The 14,214-nt window shown below is 36.3% G+C and overlaps 1 protein-coding gene across 6 annotated transcripts in view; it reads left to right on the plus strand.

Moving 5' to 3' along the window:
* LOC121295509 (calcium/calmodulin-dependent protein kinase type II subunit delta) overlaps positions 1-14,214 on the plus strand; it is a 132,178-nt gene that overhangs the window by 41,011 nt on the left and 76,953 nt on the right. For all 6 annotated transcript variants that reach the window (XM_041220229.1, XM_041220240.1, XM_041220211.1 and 3 more), the window contains exon 3: positions 13,497-13,556. In XM_041220229.1, coding sequence (XP_041076163.1) covers positions 13,497-13,556 — 60 coding nt within the window. The remainder of the gene's footprint in view (positions 1-13,496; positions 13,557-14,214) is intronic.

Genomic DNA, 14,214 nt, shown 5'->3' on the forward strand with positions numbered 1-14,214 from the left:
ACAAGCGATATTCCATACAAAACCTGCTTGAGTCGTTATATCAGCTTCTTATTAAACGCCAAAAGCAGCATCTGTTGACTGCTAATGTGTGTTTTTAAAGAAGTTAGCTTGTTTCTCCTCAAGTCTGATCCAGGAGGATATACAGATGAAAATGTGTTGTGATTTGTTTCATAATGACATTTGAGGTTGCTCGCCTTGTACAGACTAGTGTGTAAGCGCATGGTTGCAGATGACACACAGAGGTTTACACTGTTTTCAGTGAAAGCTTACTTCCTCCCATTCTGGCTTAAAGCCTCATACTTTTAATTACTCGTGGGTGGTTTGCTCAATGTCATTATCTCCACTAAACTAGCACTTAATTCAAAGTTATAAAATTCACTTACACTTGCACATCCGGCTTTCACTTGAGGTGATCGAAATACTCGCGCCAGCGTGCGGGTCAAAGGTCATCAAATGAAGAAATGTCCTTGCAGTGAACATGCAGGCTCAAATAAACTGGAGAGAGAGAAGGGGAAAGAAGAAAGAATAATAAACATGAATGAATGCAGAGAACAAAAAAGTAAAGTTGTGGTTATTTTTTACTTTTTCTCTTTTCATTTCGATTTTGTTTATTATTATTTCTTCAGTTCATTTGAGCCGCAATGCGCGGCACCCAGCATTTCACCAGGACAGGAGCCGCGGTTTGGCCACCTCTGGTAAAATTGCAAGTCAACTGCTGTTATTGATGCCCAGTGAGATTGTATTTTTATATATATAAAAAAAAAAAAAAAAAAGGTTGTGTGTGAATGTGTATATATATATTGTAGCTATCGCTGTTAACGCAGGCAGGCGCCTCACACAGGTCGCAGCAGTCCACACATAGGCGGAGGGTGAACGTGAACCTGGGACCTCTTGCACTAAAGTGTGAGAGGTTTATGTCTTTGTATGAGATTACGTTACCTACAAGCCCTGCTGCTGCCTTCCCTGTGCACGGTACACTCTCCCCTGCCAACCTCAAGTCCGCCCCGGACTTGCTCACCAGGAGATAGATAGATAGATAGATAGATAGATAGATAGATAGATAGATAGATAGATAGATAGATAGATAGATAGATAGATAGATAGATAGATAGATAGATAGATAGATAGATAGATAGATAGATAGATAGATAGATAGATAGATAGATAGATAGATAGATAGACACACACACACACACACACACACATACATATATTGGGGGTAGGCAGCGATATGGAAATTGTATATCGATGTCATTAATATCGAAGTCTTCCAAAATACAGAAAACTATTATAAAATAATTGCAATATGAAACATACACATTTAGACCCTAACATATATTTACACAAGAAAATTAATAACTTACTTAGTATCTTAATATCCATGGAGTAAACAAGGTCTTGTTATATTGTTTTACTATTCCATGCCATCATCAGCCACCTCAAAATCGAAGTATTTATATACTGTCTACTTCACTGCGCAGACTAGCCAATCCGGAAGTAATTTAACGTGCATCACACATTTTAATGTAAGTAGTTTACGGTGCCTTGGTTAATGTTGCATTATTTTGTGATGTGTTTTGATGTTTTAAAAGGCCATCATCCTTTTATACTTTCTATGACTGTTCACCTGCAATCCAACATTTTTTAGACATTTGTAGAATTAGGTTCTGCATTATCACATTGAAATTTCTAGCACCTTGTAGACAATACTATCATAGCATGAAAGGGTATGAATATTTTTGAATTTTGAGTTTTGCAAAAAAAAAATCCTAAAATAAATAAATAGACATCTATTTCTTGTAACTTTCCTCATCCACAAAAGCAAAACTTTGTTTTTAGAGACATTTCTAGAAATTTTAAATTTCCATTGAGGTATGTAAACTTTTGAATATAACTGTGGATATATATACAGTGCCTTGCAAAATTATTCAGACCCCTGACCAATTCTCTCATATTACCGAATTGCAAATGGTACATTGAAATTTTGTTCCGTTTGATATTTTATTTTTAAACACTGAAACTCAAACTCAATTATTGTAAGGTGACATTGGTTTTATGTTGGGAAATATTTTTAAGAAAAATAAAAAACAGAAATATCTTGCTTGCATAAGTATTCAACCCCTGTGCTGTGGAAGCTCCTAGTTTGTACCGATGAAAGAAATTGCCCTAACGAGGACACAATTACCTTACCATTGGCCTCCACCTGTGAACCATTAAAGTTGCTGCCACATTTTCTGGATAAAAGCCCCACTGTTGAAGGATCATTGGTAAGGCTGTGAATCTGAAGGAAAATTAAGACCAAAGAGCATTCTACTATATTATATAGACATATAGAGATAAAGTAATACAAATGCATAGATTAGGGAAAGGGTACAAAATAATATCCAAGTGTTTGGATATCCCAGTGAGCACAGTTGGATCAATAATCAGGAAGTGGAAGCTGCATCACACCACCCAGGCACTGCCAAGAAAAGGCTGTCCCTCAAAACTTGGCGTTCAAACAAGAAGGACAGTTGTGAGAGAAGCCACAGAGAGGCCAACAATCACTTTGAAGGAGCTACAGAGTTCAGTGGCTGGGAGTGGAGTAATGGTGCACCAGTCAACCATATCAAGAGCTCTGCATAACACTGGCCTGTATGGGAAGGTGGCAAGAAAGAAGCCGTTACTCAAAAAGTACCATCTGAAAGCACGTCTGGAGTTTGCAAGAAAGCATAAGAGTGACCCAGCTGCAATGTGGGAAAAGGTTTTGTGGTCAGATGAGACCAAGATAGAGCTTTTTGGCCAAAACTCAAATCGCTATGTGTGGCGCAAACCTAACACTGACCATGCCTCAAGACACACCATCCCTACAGTGAAGTATGGTAGTGGCAAGATCATGCTGTGGGGATGCTTCTCATCAGGAGGGACTGGGCATCTTATTACAATAAAAGGAAGAAAGGATGGAGCAAAATGCAGGAAAATACTGCAAGAGAATCTGCTTCAGTCCGCTAAAAAACTGAAGCTTGGGAGGAAATTCACTTTTCAGCAGGACAATGATCCTAAGCACAAGGCCAAAGTAACACTGAAGTGGCTCAAGAACAAAAAGGTGAATGTCCTACAGCGGCCCAGTCAAAGTCCTGATCTCAATCCCATTGAGAATCTGTGGCATTATTTGAAAATTGCGGTCCACAAGCATCGTCCAACCAACCTGAACAACCTGGAGCAAATCTGCCAAGAAGAATGGGCCAAAATCAGTGTACCATTTGTAATTCAGTAATATGAGAGAATTGGTCAGGGGTCTGAATACTTTTGCAAGGCACTGTGTATGTGTGTGTGTGTGTATATATATATATATATATATATATATATATATATATATATATATATATATATATATATATATATATATATATATATATATATAAATAATAGATGGGCTTCAGTGAGTTAAAGGAAAATACTTCCATCTAGGGTTTGTGACATCATAAACTATGAGATCGTTCGGTCAAGTAGTTTATAAACTTTCACAGAAACCTGAGATGGAATTATTTTCCTTTAACTCACTGAAGCCCATCTATTATTTTTTATAATAAATGGATATTATTGTCTGTAATAAAAAAAGACAATAAACAGGTGTTAAGGTTCAGATTGCAAGTGAATTTAATAAATAATAATAATGTGAATTACGTCAATATTAAAGAATCTTAAATATAATTTTCTTTTTGATAATTCAGTAACGGTGAATTAAACTTGGCAGATAATGAACTGCAAAAAATAATGTATTTAAGGAAAATGTGTTTCAATGGGGAATACTTTTTTTTTTTTTTTTTTTTTTTAAATTGCCAAAGATTTATGTTGCTCCTGTTGGTGGCGGATGATTGTAAATTTTCAGAGACAGATTTGTTAAAAGTGCCTAAAAACACAAATTGTGGGTGTTGAGTGATTGAAATTTTGAAAGTCATTGATAGGAATGTCTTTAATTTCCTGTTCCTCTCCAGTTTCTCTGAGATATGAATGTACCAGCTTTACATCAAATTGTGTTTTGTTTTTGTTTTTTCAACGTATTCTAATTTTGTGTGCCATTAATGAAATCGTCAAGTGATCATTGTGGTGGTAAGCAATACGGTGAGGCTATGACAAATGTATGCAGTTTTAAGGTATCGTGTGGGAATCTAATTAATTTGCTCCATTTGAGTCTGTGTGGTTTTTTATAGTGTCATGACAAAGCACCTCGCATGAAATGCAGCACTCAACTGGGGCAGAGGCTGGTGAGGCTTTTATTTACCCTGGGTGTACATACCGTTAGTTTCTCCTGTGCCACTCTGTCTAAAATATTCTGTTTGACTTGGGGGGGAGGGAAAACATGTACTTTAGGATCTCCCCAAATGTTTGAAGCAGTACAATGTTTATTTCCCTCGGATACATTTTCCATCACTTCTTATCGGCATGACTTGAGCTTTTTTATTTTCAAATACTCAAAGCAAATTCCATGGCCACCATCTTTGCTCTCTACCTTTGTTCTTTAGAATTGACTAACAGTACAGTAGTACTGAACTGACCACTTAAAACCTAGATACATAGTGTAGGTAGAGAACATATTTGACTTGGCATTTTACACCAATTAGATATCCATCTACTGTTTACTATATATATTCATAGTCCAGTTGAAACATTTTTAATATGTAATTGCCACTTACTGGAATTTAAAGAGGCATTGATTGATTGCTAAACCAATTTTCTGTTTAGCTCTTTCATTTTCTTTTAAAATTTTATTTCTCTAATATTAATTTGCAATTGAAAAGGTTGATAGATTTCAAAAGCTTTTTCTCCAGATATGGCTTTGGATAAAATGTTCGTCCTTTCCCTGTCATTCAGCTTATTGCCTGTTTAGAGCCTGGTGTTACAAAGAGATGAGACATTGCCATAGAGACTCCTATTTATAGAAAGCCTGAAAGAATCATGATTCTATCATGTATTCATAAAGCAAGCATTGGATCAAGTTTATCATTTTTTGTACCATACGCAGAGGAAGGCATTGTGTTTGTTAGCCTCTCTGTTTCATTTATTTACAAATAAATAAATAAATAGAACCACATCACTGTTAATACTTATGTAGTATTTTTTTTAATCCAACATTTGCTTGCTCTCCACACAATATACAGACTCAAATATGACATTTAATCCAGTAATAAAACTGTTTGTTTCTTTTCTTTTTTTTTTTATAAGTAATATCAGCTGAGTGTTGCCTTTAACATACAGTAGCATTGACAATTGATTCACCACATTGAGCTTGTTTTGAAAATGTATGCAGACACAGTGATGGAAATAGAAGCCAGTACTAATACTAGTTCCTTTCTTTTCTAAACATCTGCTGACTGTTGTTGATTGCTTTTGGCCAAGCATGTTAACTTTTTAACTTAGCATTGACTGAGCTTTTAAAAATACTGAGATGTACTGAACCGACTGGATACCGTACAAGTAAAGGGTTAAATTTTACATTTCTTTAAAGCTGTGTATTGCGGTAAAATCAAAGCAAAAATGTAATTTACTTTATGAATTTAGTATATCTGGGTTTAGTTTAAACAATTAGGAAATGGCTAAAAATTTAGTACTGCACTTAGAATTTTGACTACCATGTTTTTGTCTAACAACTTGTTTGTTCTCAACAGGAACAGTACTGATTTGTTAGGCAAAATTGGACATGGAGATGAGCTCCAGTATATATACACAGGCAAATGTCCTTGATCCAAAAGCAAGGACCAAGCACTAAGAGTGAAGCATGACAGTTTGTAAATTCCCACTTCACTACTGCAAGCCAGAACCTATCAGTTTATGCTAAATATGGTAGAGATTTTTTTGTTTGTTTGTTTTTGTTTTAAATTGTAACCTTGCTGAAAAGAATATTGGAATAGTTAAGTTTCATCTAATACTATATGTCTGTTAGGCCAATTCCCCCATGCTTATGTGCCTACTGTCCAGCTATTCTATTTTGTACTGTGCACGTCTTTCCTGGAGAGACATTTGACCTGAATATAGAAACTTAGATTTTAATGATCTCCCTGCATCCAAGATCTGTTCTACAGTGGCACTCAAAAGTATTCACCCCCCTTGGACTTTTCCACATTTTACTGTGTTACAACATGGAATCAAAATGGATTTAATTAGGAGTTTTTGCCACTGATCAACACAATAAGTCCATAATGTCAAAGTGAAAAACAAAATCTACAAATTGTTCTAAGTTAATTGCAAATATAAAACAGCATATAATTGATTGCATAAGTATTCACCCCCTTTGCTATGACACACCTAAATAAGCTCTGGTGCAAGCAGTTGTCTTTAGAAGTCACATCATTAGTTGAATGGAGTCCACCTGTGTGCAATTAAGGTGTTTCACATCATTTCAGGTTAAATACACCTGTCTCTGGGAGGTCCCACAGTTGGTTAGTACATTCCCTAACAAAAACTACACCATGAAGATGAAGAAACATTCAAAGCAAATCGGAATAATGTTCTTCAAAAGCACCAATCAGGGGTAGGATATAAGAACATTTCCAAGGCATTGAATATCCCCTGGAGCACAGTAACGTCCATTATTAAGAAATGGAGAGAATATGGCACAACTGTGCATCTGTCTAGAACAGGCCGTCCTTAAAAACGGAGTATCCGGGCGAGAAGGACACAAGTCAGGGAGGCCACAAGAGGCCTATGGCAACTCTAAAGGAGTTACAGTCTTCCACGACTGAGCTGGGAGACACTGCATACAACAACAATAGCCCGGGTGCTTCACAAAACTGGTCTTTATGGGAGAGTGGCAAAAAGAAAACCATTGTTGAAAAAACTCACATCATATCTCGGCTAGAGTTTGCCAGAAGGCATGTGGGAGACTCTGAGACCAAGTGGAACAAGATTCTATGCTCTGATGAGACAAAAATAGAGCTTTTTGGCCTCAACGCTAAGCGCTATGTTTGGCGCAAGCCTAACACCACACATCATCCTGAGAACACCATCCCTACCGTGAAGCATGGTGGTGGCAGCATCATGCTATGGGGATGCTTCTCTGCGTCAGGGCCTGGAAAGCTTGTGAAGATAGAGGGCAAAATGGATGCAGCAAAGTAGAGAGAAATCCTGGAGGAAAACCTGCATGAAGTCTGCAAGAGACCTGGGACTTGGAAGAAGATTTATCTTCTAGCAGGACAATGACCCCAAACATACAAACAAAAAGGTCAATGTCCTGGAGTGGCCCAGTCAAAGCCCAGACCTCAGTCCAATTGAGAATATGTGGAAATTGAAAATTGCTGTTCACTGAAGGTCCCCATCCAACTTGACGGAACTTGAGCAATTTTGCAAAGAAGAATGTGAAAAAATTGCAGTGTCCAGAGGTGCAAAGCTGGTAGAGACTTATCCAAATAGACTCATGGCTGTAATTGCTGCCAAAGGTGCCTCTACCAAATATTGACTCAAGGGGGTGAATACTTATGCAATCAGTTATTTTCTGTTTTGTGTTTGTAATTAATTCAGAACAATTTGTAGATTTTATTTTTCACTTTGACATTGTGGACTTTTTTGTTCTGATCAGTGGCAAAAACTCCTATTCCATGTTGTAACACAGTAAAATGTGGAAAAGTCCAAATGGGGGTGAATACTTTTGAGAGCCACTGTATTTCGATACATATTACATTTTTTGTAATATTAAGTGATATATCATATCTTAACAATATTAGTTTTTGGTATCCTAGTTAATTCCTACCACACTGAAACCCTCTTATTAACAAAAACCATGCATACGTGCTGTGGATTACACTAGATGCCCTCTTGATTACAGTATGACTGTCAGAACCTCGCTACATTTTGAAGCAATCATATGTGACGTGTGGCAGTGGAGTCCCTGACTTGGGGCATGGCAGTTTTTATGAGGTCATTTGAAGTGTGTCACATAGCCTCTCTCACTGTAATCAAGGAAAGCTGAAGGCTACTTAACATGCTTCTTCGGATCGATCAGCTGGACATGAATGTAATGCAGGATTAGCCCTGAAACATTGAATATGAGCTAGTCTGAGGCTTAATATAACCCTCTGTTCACTAGAGAGAAAAACAAGTATGTCACTATGATGCCCTGTTTTGCATCCTCAGTGGATGGGTGCTGGGAGAAATGATAGCCTTTGTTGTTTTATTTTACTGCTTAGGGAAGAGATACAGTAATTAAACAAGCTGTACTGTAAGTATGGGTGCAGCTTGCTTTTTCTATTGTCATGGACTCCCACATTCACTTAACCTATACAACTTCATTTCCTCATTGGTTGATATGAACATCACAGTGCATTCAGTGATTTTAATAGTGCAGGACATTAGATACAGAAAAAAAAAAAAAACGAACAGTTTAGGCATTTATCTTTCCGAGCAGCTGTGAGAGACCTGTTACATTTAGCAGCGCTCATTATTTTGCCTGTGCCTAACTGTGGCACTGAAATGTTTTTGAAAAAGCTGTTAATTTTTTCATCCTCCCTAGGGGGGATTTTTGTGCTTTAACTTTTCTGCACGTTCCCTTTTCAAAAGTAAATTCCTGTCATCGAGCAGTAACATGTATTAATACATCTAAGATTCCAATGTCTCATTTTTATAAAGCAGTCAAGCGTATGCAGTATGTAAAGTTGCAATATTAAGAGGCAATTCTTCTGTTCCTCAAAGGTGATTTTTCTTCTTTTTTTTATTGGAAGGTTTCTCAATTGTATTAGACGGCAAATAAAAAAGGAACACTTTAAACCACGTTTGTGCTTGGCAGCTGTGCACCAGATATGCTGCTATATCAGTGCACTGATAAAATTAATTTCTCATAAGCAGTGAAATAATTAGAACTTCATATCCCTGTGCTTTAAAGTGATCTTTGCAGGCAAATCCATTGGGTAATTTTCTTTGCAAATGTATATTCTACTGTAATTAGAATGCTGATGCCGTAAAAAAAAAATAGTGGGAGCAGCAACCGAAATGGTTGCCTTTAATTTGTTTTACTAATCTCATTTTCCACCTTATGAATTCTTATGTCTGCATTTGCCATAATTAGCTACAGACAGCAAGTGTTGTATCATCTGGGGTCTGTCTTGCCATGTACAGCACACCATCACTATAATGAACCTGTTGCGGCCCAAGCCTTTTGTTTATTACATCAAGGGGTTTGTTATATGGAAAGGACAATCAAAATGAACATCAAACTGTTGGAGTAAGTTAATGAGATGAGATTATGAATAAAAGTAGTATTGCATGTACCTCTTAATTTCATGTATGTAATATTCTGTAATTGCTTTATCCTTTTCATTAATTAATTAAAAAGCAGGATGTTGAGTTTGTTACATTTTCCTAAACAAAAAGACTTAAGGACTTTAAATACATTCACTTCAAGTTACATTTTCACATTTTTTTTATTTTTTTTTTGCTGTAGTCGCCAAAATGTCTTTATGTTAGTAAGCATCAGCTCCATCTGGGGAAAACAAACTTTATTGTCAGCAATACAAAAGAAAACTTGATCCACACGGTGTTAGCTTGGAAATGATGGCTCTTTCTAACACAAAAATATGTATGACTGGCAACTAGAACTGAATAGCATCTTTTAAACAAAGGCCAAAGTCTCTCAGACAGATTAATCAAAAATAAGTACAATCGAACGTCGAATATATGACCGTCACATAACCGCCCTGATCAATTAGCCGCCTCGCTAAATAAATAAATAAATAAATATTAAAAGTAGGCTACGAGAGTAATGGCATTGGCAGCAAATGCAGCTTCTGCGATGGAAACAGAAAGAAAGCATTACAGCAATCAGCCTTTTGGTGCGTTCCCCTTTAAGAGAGGCGGGCTGTGTGCGTGTGTCAGTCAGCTGCGTATAGCAGTGATGTTTCAGTACACCAGTCGAGAAAGCTTTTTTTTGTGCAATGTGTTTATGTGATGGAATGCACGCTTCCAGATATTGGCAGCGTGTTATTATAGCTTTTAAATGTATTTGAATTAAACAAATCAAGCTTCATAAATTCAATGCTTACCGGCCCTTTGTTTAAAATAGCTGAAGCAATATTCAAACCGAACTGCTTATTGGCTGTTGGCAATATCAAGAAAAGTACTGTGACAGAGATATTAAGAAAGCAGAACCAGGAGGCAGGAACTTCTAGAGTTAAAGAGGTTACTGTACATTTACTGTTTTAGTTTTGTATTAAAAAAAAAAAAAAAAAAAAAAGCTTAGCATTGCAATGTCTTATAGCAAACCGTATAGCAATACTGTTTATTTGTAGCCTAATTAATCTCGTTTGCTTATTTGAAAGCAAAGCATTTCCCCATTTTAAAAGCAGTTTATGTGCTGTTTTTGTTCACTAACCTATTTATGGATGTGTAAATGCTTTTTCTATAGATGTTCGCAAATCCAACTTTTTTACATATCCACCTATACCCCAGTCCACAGGGGGTCGGATATGCTGCGTTGTACTGTAAATGCAATTAGAAGGATAGCAAACATCATGCTTCAGTAAAGAAACAGTAACAAGCTGTCATTTGAAGCTATTAACTCTTTAGTTAAAGTTTTAGAATATTTTGAGATTTCTGAGCAGCAAACCGAATGCTGTACACTACAGTACATCATTTTCATTTCCATTTCAGAATAAATGTTAGATTTGCCTGCCACTGAGCAAGAAAATCTTCCTTTCTGGCTGGGTTCCAGTACTGTTAGGGCTGTATCCCTACATATTTCATGGTCCTTTATTTCTGCCGTCTGTCTATTTTGAGCGGAATGTGTCATAATCACCCTGCGTTGCCTTCTGTCTCACCGTGCGAAAGCAGGAACAGAAAAGCACTGAGAAATCCAGGCCAGTCCATGTTGGAAGCAAAGTATGCACTAATTCCCTGGATGAGTTCAGAAATGGGTCTTGTCCTCGCATCAGCGGCCTATAAACTGCCTGTCATATTTACTGTAATCTACAAAATCAGTGCATGCTGAATCAGTCAACCCATATTACACTTATAAATTTGGAGTGCATATGGGAACAAAAAAGTTTTTTTTGGGGGGGGGAGCAGTTAAGGAATGTTTGCAATGTGCTAGAAAAGTAATAGTTTCATGTTTGGCACTGTAGAAGAAGTAGTAAAGATATTTATTGATTTCTGGGAAATAGACAATTGCATTTTTTTCTGCAGTGTATATATACATGTGTAAGGGAAATAAAAACGTGGTATGCAAATACTGTTCTGTCGCAAATACAGCAATTTAGCAGTCACATTCTAAACCATTGAATATGCGTTTTTTATGATTTTACACCTTACATCAAACACAACAATATGCAAAAACATAATGAATCAATGCATTGTGAAGGGTGATTGTGGATGCTTTGTCTAAATGCTACTGCTAACAGCTCTTATTTCATGAGTGCAGATTACTTTATTGGTTGCACAAGTTTCAAGAGAAAGGGTTAAAACAGCGTTTTATTACTTATCCTGTTATTTGTATTCTTATCAATTCCCTCACTGACAGTAACATTTTCATCTTAGTTACCAACCTGAGCAGAGGCAGCAGACCACATCTCAAGTGATAGCTGTCCTTCTGCCAGCCAACTGTCACTTTCCACTATAAATCCTGTACTTTTTTCATTGATTTCCACCTGGTAGAGTCAAATCGATCAATCTTTATTTTATATAGCACCTTTCATAGTGGAGCACCATCATAAAGAGCTTTACAAGATGCAACAAATACAAGAAAATCCATAATACTTAAAATACAGATAAATGCATAATACATGATATACAGTGGTGCCTGGGATACAAATGAGAGAGATAAAATATGCTGAAATAATTTAGTTTCAATTTAAAATAATATTTTATTATCTACATGTCCTACAACAACTTAAAGCCTACAACGCATCAGCATGGTTTGTTTTGTACTGTATTGCATGTAGGATAGACTAAAAAAAAAAAAAAAAAAAAGGCCTGCTAGGTATTCATTTTATTTTACTACTGTACTGTTTAAGCCTATTGTACATGTCTATATTTATACATAATATAATGTGTACATTAATGTTATTTTAATATGCCTCATATTTATTGGGCTATTTAATGTTGTTTTTTTTTTGTTTTTTTTACTAAACAAAAATCATGAGTAGCTCATGAATGTGTGGCAGCTCATTATCTGTTTTAACACGCTGCTTTGCATATGTAAGCATCATTAATTCAATGCAAATGAGGCAGTGGCCCTGTTCCGCCCCTTTCATTTTGCATCCGCTAAATCCTGGTTTTCCCACACATAAATGGGAATAGTAAATAGGACTGGGATAGAACTACACACAGTAATCATGTTTTGCATATGGTAAATGCTTTGTAAATGGGGCCCATAGTATCTGTTCAATATATTATTTGTCGTAATAATCATGGCAATTGGATTGGATTAATACAATCCTTGTCTTTCTCGATCGGCTGTAATCATTCTGTCATCGAAGTGTGCAAGTGTTCTTCACAGATCTTAAGACTCTATAATTAGTTTATATTGATTTGTGTATTGTGTTCAATTGAATTTCCTGTTTTGATGTGTATGTTCACATTTGTATAATTAACAAGAACTTTTTGTATAAGTCTATCAGAGTTAAAATCATTCACAGAACGACACTTAATGTTTTTGTGTTGGAGATAGCACTTGTTCTTGCTTCAAATAAGCTAGCATTAGAGATACATTTCTGAACTTTGATGTCCTTACAGTGTACTGTGTCGGAGGTACTACAGCTCTGGCCAAAAGTTTTGCGTTACCTAGAATTTTACGATTGAAACTACATGAACATAATTTTAGATATTTTATTTAACATAATATAATGAAAGAAACTACAAAATGAAAACCCCTAAGTCTACCGGAAGTCATAATAGGACAGTATATAATGTTAGATTTCGAAATGTGACATTTTTCAATTTTTGTCAGTTTTTTGTTAAGTATATGGAAAACTACAAAGTGGTATGCAATTCAATATATTAACGTAAAGTAGCTGAGATGCAGCACTTTGTTTGCAATACTATGCTAGTGGCAGCAAAGACATAAAACACAGTTACTGTACTAATGTCCTAATGTTGTACTTTAAATGACAGCTTTTTGACAATGTCAGCATAGCTAAACACAGAACATCAAGGGGTATATCAGTTGCATTTAGCCTCCCAAAGTTAGGTATGTTTACTCCTAGAGGATCGGTATTTAATTTACTGTACTCTAAATGACTCACTTCTGTCATACAGGAGTGCAGTTAGCCTTTCTTAATTGATTTACCCATTTGTTCTAAGTTAGTACAATTTGAGATTTTCAAAGGAACCTCAGGCTCTTCTGAGAGCCATAAAAAGGTAAAAGCACTGCCATAAAAAGGTAAAAGCACTGTTGGATAATGATGCTAATTTGCTGTGAGTGTTTTTCCTGACTAAGAGCTGATTTCTTTTGTAGTTATTTTTTTTATTATTATTTTTTATTTTAACTTTGTAGTTCTTGCAATAATGTTGAAATTGTTTTTGCCTACCCACAGATCACCAGAAGTTGGAAAGAGAAGCTAGAATCTGTCGTCTTTTGAAGCACCCAAACATCGGTAAGTTCACTTTGTCACTGTACTTTTATCAGACCAGCTGACCTGCAATGTACAGAAAGTTTAGGGAGGTGTTGCAGGACAAACAAATGTATTGATATCCATGCATTGCACGTTTATACTCTAGCGCTGTGGTGCGCAAAGTGTGGGGAGTGCATTGACTATCACGCTAGACTTGTAGAACCGGAGGTAATGCTGTTTGAAGTGGCAAGTGCCAGTGAAACTGCAGTGAACAGAGCCCAAATGGCAGGTTCCATGTATGGGGATGCCAAAAGTTTTTTTTTTTTTTTTTTTTTTTAAACAAGTGGAGACATTGGCTCTCGGAGTGTAAGAGCAGCTCTGCAGCACACAATGCCAAATCAAACACTTCAGTGGGCAGGGGCTCATTTAGCTTCAGATTTAGCTGGCAAAATAAATATTTATTTTGTGAAAACCCAGATTTATTTTTTCAGCTTAAATTGCTGAACGATAATGTTTTTCAGATTTGTCTGTTAGGTAAATGTTGAATTGCCAATTTGCTGGAGTGGAGCGCGTAGGGTATATTTCCAGCCGGCTCTTTCACAGCACTGAGAAGAACTGAGCACGGTTTTATTTTTTTAAATACATGTTTGGCCATGGAGTTTGCACAATTTCTTTTAAAAAGAAGGTGACAAGTACAGAT

Source organism: Polyodon spathula, chromosome 2 (assembly GCF_017654505.1).
Source record: "Polyodon spathula isolate WHYD16114869_AA chromosome 2, ASM1765450v1, whole genome shotgun sequence".
Taxonomy (NCBI): Eukaryota; Metazoa; Chordata; class Actinopteri; order Acipenseriformes; family Polyodontidae; genus Polyodon; species Polyodon spathula.